The sequence below is a fragment of the Setaria italica genome, chromosome VIII, assembly GCF_000263155.2.
Source record: "Setaria italica strain Yugu1 chromosome VIII, Setaria_italica_v2.0, whole genome shotgun sequence".
Taxonomy (NCBI): domain Eukaryota; kingdom Viridiplantae; phylum Streptophyta; class Magnoliopsida; order Poales; family Poaceae; genus Setaria; species Setaria italica.
This window is the reverse complement of record NC_028457.1, coordinates 40,394,737-40,401,967: the sequence shown is the minus strand read 5'-3', so window position 1 is coordinate 40,401,967 and position 7,231 is coordinate 40,394,737. Positions and strand designations below refer to the sequence as shown.

Here is a 7,231-nt window from a genome sequence, read left to right as displayed (position 1 = left end):
AAAGTGCCAGATGATTCGAGAAGACGATGTCTTCCTTCTTCAACTCCAATGCTGCTTGATTGATGAGACGATGGCTAGCTAGCTATATTCCCGATGCTTAGCTTTTGGATGGTTGCTAAAGCTAGCTACTGCCCAGAGAGCACAATGATATTATTTTTTCTGATCATATAGGACCATTGAAGAAATAAACAAACCCCATTTCTTGTGGTGTTTGATACTAGGTGCTAAACTTTAGCAGTGTCACATCGAATGTTCGGATGCTAATTAGGAGGACTAAACATGAACTAATTATAAAATTAATTGCAGAACCCTGTGCTAATTCGCGAGACAAATCTATTAAGCCTAATTAATCCATCATTAGCAAATGGTTACTATAACACTACGTTGTCAAATCATGGACTAATTAGGCTTAATAGATTCGTCTCGCGAATTAGACTCCATCTGTGCAATTAGTTTTGTAATTAGCCTATATTTGATGCTCCTAATTAGCATCTGTGCAATTAGTTTTGTAATTATCCTATATTTGATGCTCCTAATTAGCATCAAACATCCGATTTGTAACACCCTAAATTTTGAACCATTTTAAATTTAAATGAATTAAGGTTTCTTTTGCATTTTTAGGCACATGCATATATTTTCCGAATTATTTAAATCACCTTCGGAGTTCTTTGATGCATTGCATGCTGGTGCATTGTTTTGAGTGGTTTGAATTTGGATTAGTTCAAATTCCAAATTTTGTATTGAGTTTAAAAAGGCTAGACTACACTATTCCTTTACCTGTCTGTTGGGGCAGCTCCTTTACTCTTCCTCCTTTCGGCCCGATAGCAACCAGCCACAGCAGCAAAGGCGGCCCATCTCAGCTCTCGCCTTCGCCCGGCCCACCTGCATTCCCCGGCCCATCTCCCCGTTGCGGCCCAGCTCCGCTCGCCCTCCTCCCTCAGCCGCTGACGTGCGGGACCCGCCCGTCACCTTCCACCTCCGGCCGCTGCGCACCCGCACGCCTCCGAAACCGCCGGCCGAATCTCTCGCCACCTCCCGCACACGCCAGATCCTCCACTTCCCCCACGTCCCACGTCGCTCAACGTCTCTGGCGCCAGCCTCCGCCTCCGCCGCCCCTATCCGTTGCTCCCCCGGGGTTATAAATACCCCCAGCCGCCGAGCTTTTCCCCCACACCAAGCTCCAGTCTCCCTCTCTCAATCTCGCCGCCGTTTCTCCACGCCCATAGCGCCATCGTCGCCCTTCGCGTCGCCGCAGCACCGCCGGAGCTCTGCGCGCAGGTGAGGCCCCCGGCCGTGTCCATCTCGCGCCCAACTTCCGCCGCACAAGCTCGCACGGCCGCCGCTCGCCACCGCACGCGTTCCGCCGTCGCCGCCGCATCTCGCCCCGTGCAAGTCGCGCAAACGCGTTCATCGCGTTCCCCGCATCCTCCCCGTGCTCTCCGCGCGCGAATCCGCGCACGGACGCGCGCCATAGCCTTTCCCCGGCGAAGCGCCGCCGCCTAGCTCCTTTAGGAATCAACGAGCATGTTGCAATAAATAAAAAAACTATTATTTTCCTATTTTTCTTTCTTATAACAAACATAAGAATCAAAACTGGATTACTTTCTTTATATATGAGTCTGATCCTTTCGAATAAAACATCAACAATCGAAATTTTTGTGTTAATTGAGGAATATGTCTATTTTTTCTATGCCTAGGACCAATAATTATTGAAATTGACTGGGCTTGGAATTGCTTCTCATTCTCGTAGCTGCGAAATGGTAAGAAAGATAAAATACGAGCCTACATTTGTGATTTTACGTGCCAAGACATTCCTGCATCTCTATGGATTGGATTGGTAGCATCATCGCTGTGCAACCCATGTGGATAGGCCATAGAGCACACGTCCCTTCCACCTGTGCAGCAGCCACGCCTGATCCTCGTCGACGACAAAGTCCTTGTGGTAGTTGTCCCTGACCTTGTCCAGCACCACCTTGACGACCTCCGGCCTGAGCGGGAGCTGCCTGAGCCCCGCCCTCTGGTTCCTCGCCTGCCACTGCCTGTACGTCTCCGGGCGCTCCACCCTGTCGGCGCCCTCGCACGCGATGACGTTCATGGCGCCCCGCCCCAAGATGTCCCTCTCGATCAGCAGCCTCTCCGGGCTGTCCCGGGGCACCGTCGCGTCCAGCAGGTCGAAATGCGCCGCGCAGAAGAAGAGCAGCTCCCGGAACCTCGTCGGGAAGTAGGTGCTGCCGTAGCCGCCATTGATGACGCCGTGGATGAACACGTCCGGCCGCATCCGCCGGATGTTGCCGAGCACCTGGTCCCTGGGGCTGGGCCGGCCGGCGACGACGCTCTCGTCCATCAGGTGTCTGAAATGGCAGAGGCTGCTCACCACGAGCACCTCGTCATCATCAGCCATGCCCAGGTCCAGGTCATCGGGAGAGATGGCCTCCCGCTTGGCCGCGATCCCGCGGAACCTGAACGGCACGCCCAACTCACGAGCGCAGTTCATGAGACGGCGGCCTGTCTCGTCGATCTGGTGCGCGGGGCGGAAGCCGGGCTGGGGCAGGTCGATGCCGGTGATCCTGACCTCCGGCGGGCCGCCGTGCCTGGCGGCGAGGCCGCGCAGCAAGCCCGGCCACTGGAAGCCATATCCGATGCCGTAGTCGACGATGTGCAGGCGGCGGCGCCCGGCCACGGCGTCGAAGATGGTCTTGTTGGAGAAGGCGAAGGCCACCTTCTTGCAGCAGCAGGCGGCCATGAAGAGCTGGTAGGCCTTGAGGAAGTCGACGGCGGAGGTGGGCTGGAGCATGAGCGAGTTGTACAGGCGGCTGCCCGTGCCGGCGAGGCGCGCCTCCAGGCCCTCGGCGAAGCAGTGCGCCAGCCTCTGCGCGGCGTCGCCGGTGGCCGAGGAGTGGCGCCGGACCTGCGCCAGCAGGTCCTGCGCGCCGCGCCGGTCGTCCGTGGACACGGATTGCGCGCACCGGAGCAGCAGTGCGTGCAGGTCCACCGCCTCGTTGTTGTTGGTGCTGTTGGAGTTGGAGGTGCGGCGCCTCCGCCGCCGCGGCGCCGCCTTGTGGTTGGCCGTGTCGGCGATGACGCGCTGCTGCTGCTGCTCCACGCCCTTCATGGAGATGTCGCGCTCGCCGAGCATCATCTCGTCGAACATCTTACGGGCGTCGGATGCGTCTAGCGGCTCCGGCGCCGCCATGAGCTTGGTGGCCCTGCGCGCCTCCGTCTCCGGGGAAGCATTATGCCTGCTGTTCTTGCGGCCCCGGGCATCGAGCCTGGTGTTGTCGAGGAGGAAGATGGCGTCGTTGGTGGGGAGGAACTTGGTGCCCTCCTCCATGCCCTTGAGGAACGCGGAGGTGACCATGTCCGCATCGTCGGCGGCAGGAATGAAGCTAGTGCTAGGTGAGGTGAGCGTGGGCGAGTGGTCAGAGTCAGAGCCGCCCCGGCCACCGGGAGAGGAGGTACCGCGAGTGTCGGTGTCGGCGGAGAAGGAAGGCGAGGTGGTGGTGTTGCCGCTGTCGTCGTCGTCGGGCGCAGCTGCGCCGGAGAGGATCTGGGCGAAGGGCAGCTGCGCCTTGAGCAGCGCGGGGTGGTCCGGGTACTGGTAGAAGAAGCTGGCCTCATCGGCGGCCTCCTCGTCCATGAGGAGGCGGGCTATGTAGGGGAGCGCCATGTCGTCGAAGGCGCCGGCAGGGTCATCGTGGGGGGGAGGCGTGGGCGGCAGGTCGAGGAAGACGGAGGGGGACGGCGGCTCCGGGTGGACGGAGAGGAACTCCTCCGGCGCGGCGGCCATCGCCGGGGACATATCGAGCTCTTGCTTCTTCCTGCTACCAGCTACTTTCCACTACTTGTGCAGCAAATGCAAGAAAAGCAGCAGCATCCATTGATGTGGTTAATATTCTCGTCTCATCATGGTCACTCAAGTCTCAGTCGCAGCAGCAGCTTCCAGGCAACTGCCGGCCGCCGGCTCCCTTTGCACCAACTGCAGTCTCTCTCAGCTGAGCATAGCAGAGCAGAGCACTCATGGTCCAACCTCCCAGGCAACCCACCGCAATGCTAGTTATAATATATGTTGCCTGCTGCCATTGACCAGAGACCTCGCCTACCTCAAGGCTGAAGCACCAAAGGGAAGTGCCAAAAATCTCATGTGTTTACCCTCAGTTATGGAATAGATGCAGTCATACATGCAGCATTTTTTTTAAGAAAAAAGATGAGATACAGACTCTGTCAGCCATCACCAGACAGAAATGCAGGTTGCAAATATTCTTTCTGAGCACTAACAACAGGAGAAATCTTGATCAAACTTACAGAGACCGGTCATACAAGAAATGCACCCATCCCTGCCATGGCCTGAATTCATTAACAAGACCACAAGAGTCTGCTTCAGACACATGGCTCATTCTTCCTTTTTTTTAAAAAAAACAACAACCAAAATAAAACACATGGCACAAAGAAACAGAGCAATATGCATATATTCTTTGGCCCACATAAGCGAAACAATTAGCTATCTTTCGGCAAAAAGGAAAGCACAATAGACATTTACACCTGATTGCTAAACCCTTCAAATATACATGTGTCAGCCTAGAATTATAAGGCTCGTTTATGCTTCTCCTTGCTCCAAACATAGGATCATGAACCAAAATTAAGTTGGTTAAGAAATACACGAAATATCGATAAATAGCATGACTTTGCTCAGCTGTAAAAATGAAATATTATCAATTCAGTGAGACAGGAATATAGATAAAGAAATTGCCTAAAGGAGAGCATATAGGGAATGAAATGGCTAGGAAAGCAAGAAAAATATGAAATATAAAGAGAGGATTATCCACTACTACTCTGATGACTATAAAGTTCAAAGTCCGTACCAACAGGTTCCGTAATTGTTGCAATCAACTCACAGGGTATTTCACAGAAGTGAAGAAATTGTGGACCTTGTAACCACCAGTAACTGAATGTTACTGTGATGATTGATGATGCTATGTGATAAAGGATCATTGCAAACTTACAATGGCCATAATTTGTCCATCTATGTTCAGTAACCATCACATCTGTAAACTTCATTCAACATGTTATCCATCAGCACTCTGCATTCCCCAAATTGCAGAAAAACCACTTAATCTTGATATGGACACCTCCTTTAGCTGTACTTGCCTTCATCAGCTACCTAGGGAATTTGAAACTTAGGAGACAATGTGGTAATGTACAATATCATCAACTTGTATTCAAATAATTTCTGACACAAGTGCTTGGGGTTGATATTGATAAAGTAACACCTTTTCTTACATAATCAATATCATCAATGTATATTTCTAGTCTCAAGTACAGCTATTCTAAGCCACAAATCCATCCTCTCATATTCACTTTTGTACTGTATACACTGTTGTAAAATTACCCGCGCGTTATGGAAAAAACATAAAGTAACCCCAAATCATGTGCACCTAATGCTGACTAATTAATTCAGTCCACACGCGAACATTAGCATCTCAGGGATGATGTGGCGTGCACCTAAAAATGCAAATTTTTCCTTGGAATATTGCACCTTGAAGGTTAGCTTTCATGACTACTTGGCATTTTTTTGATGAGGCTGAGCCATTGACAGAGTACACAACCAATAAATTAGGAGTAGAGTAGCAAGTAGTAAGTGGCAGGTTAGGTAAGTACCCATTGATGAATGTCTGGCTTGGCATGATCGGCTCTGCTGGTTCCACAAAGATACCAATATACACCAAGGACATAAGACCAAAGGGAAGAACAATCAACAAGTGGGCTTGTTGCCGGTCGGCAGCTAATCAACAGTGACGTACGGGTGGATTCGTGAGTCAATATTTTTTCAATCATGCCGTCAGGCCACGGATAAAATGGCCTTTAACATTCTTAGAGCTGTTGGCCATTGTGATAAGTTTGCATGTGCATCATTTCTGCCTTAGTGTATAATATAATTCAACCAGTGGCTTACTTGGGATTGATATCAATATCATCAACATGTATTCAAAAAATTTCTTACACATGTATATTGATATTGGACATTCTCTCGGGGTTGTGGCATCCATCATATCAAACATGGTGGAGTAATGGAATAACGCCTCCCGGAACCGTGGCACGAAATACGGCGTGCTATACGAGCCGCTCCTTGTGAAAAGGATGAACACATCGGCCGGATGTTGCACCTGGCTTCCTGGACCAGCCAGCCGTGCCTCCAATCCCTGGGCGAAACAATGTGCCAGCCTTTGCGTTGCGTTTCCGGACGGCGAGGAGTGATGCTTCATCTGGCTGAGGAGTTGGCCGGGTGGCGTTCCGGCGGTTGTCAGCCGCCACGGCCTGCGCGCAGCGTATGAGCATGGTGCACAAGTCCACCGTTCCATTGGGGGATTGTCCTTTCATCTTCTTCTTCCTCTGCTCAGTTAATTCGCTGTCCATGCTGATCAGCTTGCTTTTCCTGCCTGTCTCGGCCTCCAGGACATCCCCCCAATCGAAATCGATGTTGTGCCGGTTCTTGCGGCCCCCCAAAGTCCGGGGAAGAAGAATGAAAAGCGCCGGGAAGGAAGGATTCTGAATTTCTGATGCGGCGACGGCGGCGGCGCCAAAATGAGCAGGAGAGGCAGGTGACAAGTCCAAACGCAACTCTGAATGATGGAGCCTGCCTGCCTCCTGCGACTCCTGTTTTGCCTCTACCGTGGACCAGGAATCTGCAAAACAATCAAAACTGTAATCTTCATATTATGCATCATCGAGCACATGCCAGCTATTATCAACTCTCCACAAACTGCACAAACAACGTTTAGTACGCAAATTACAGAAACAACACTTAATCCAGAATTTGGTGACCCCTTTTAGCTGTCAATATCTGAATGAGAAAATAATGCAAAATATTCAGTAAAACTCCGTGACAGAACTGGGGGGGGGGGGGGGGGGGGGGGGGGGGGGTTGTTTTGATGCATTTTTCCAACTTGAGATTTTCCACTTTGAAATCTTGGTTTTTTCTGGCCCGATCTTCTGCTTTCTTCTCCTGACCCCTGATGATGGGGAGCCAAAACGAACCCGAGCCATCGGCAATGTAGAGCCTGGATCCGAAAATGATTGTGGCGCCTGCTTCCATGAAGAAGACGGGGCTTGATGATGACCGTTGCAATTGAGTTTGCGCTGAGAAAGGTCTACAAGTGCGCGTATTTGGTGTTGCCAGCTGTCGGTGTTTTAGAACCGGTAATCCGCCTAAGGGGGTACCCTCCGTGGTCTTTTG

The 7,231-nt window shown here is 51.7% G+C and overlaps 1 protein-coding gene across 1 annotated transcript; it reads right to left on the bottom strand.

The window, feature by feature from the left end:
• Nucleotides 1-1,585: 1,585 nt before the first annotated feature.
• Nucleotides 1,586-4,691, bottom strand: LOC101772518 (scarecrow-like protein 9). Its single transcript, XM_012848495.3, has one exon. The coding sequence runs from the start codon at nt 3,797-3,799 to the stop codon at nt 1,844-1,846; it is 1,956 nt and encodes a 651-aa protein (XP_012703949.2). The 5' UTR covers nt 3,800-4,691; the 3' UTR covers nt 1,586-1,843.
• Nucleotides 4,692-7,231: the final 2,540 nt, after the last annotated feature.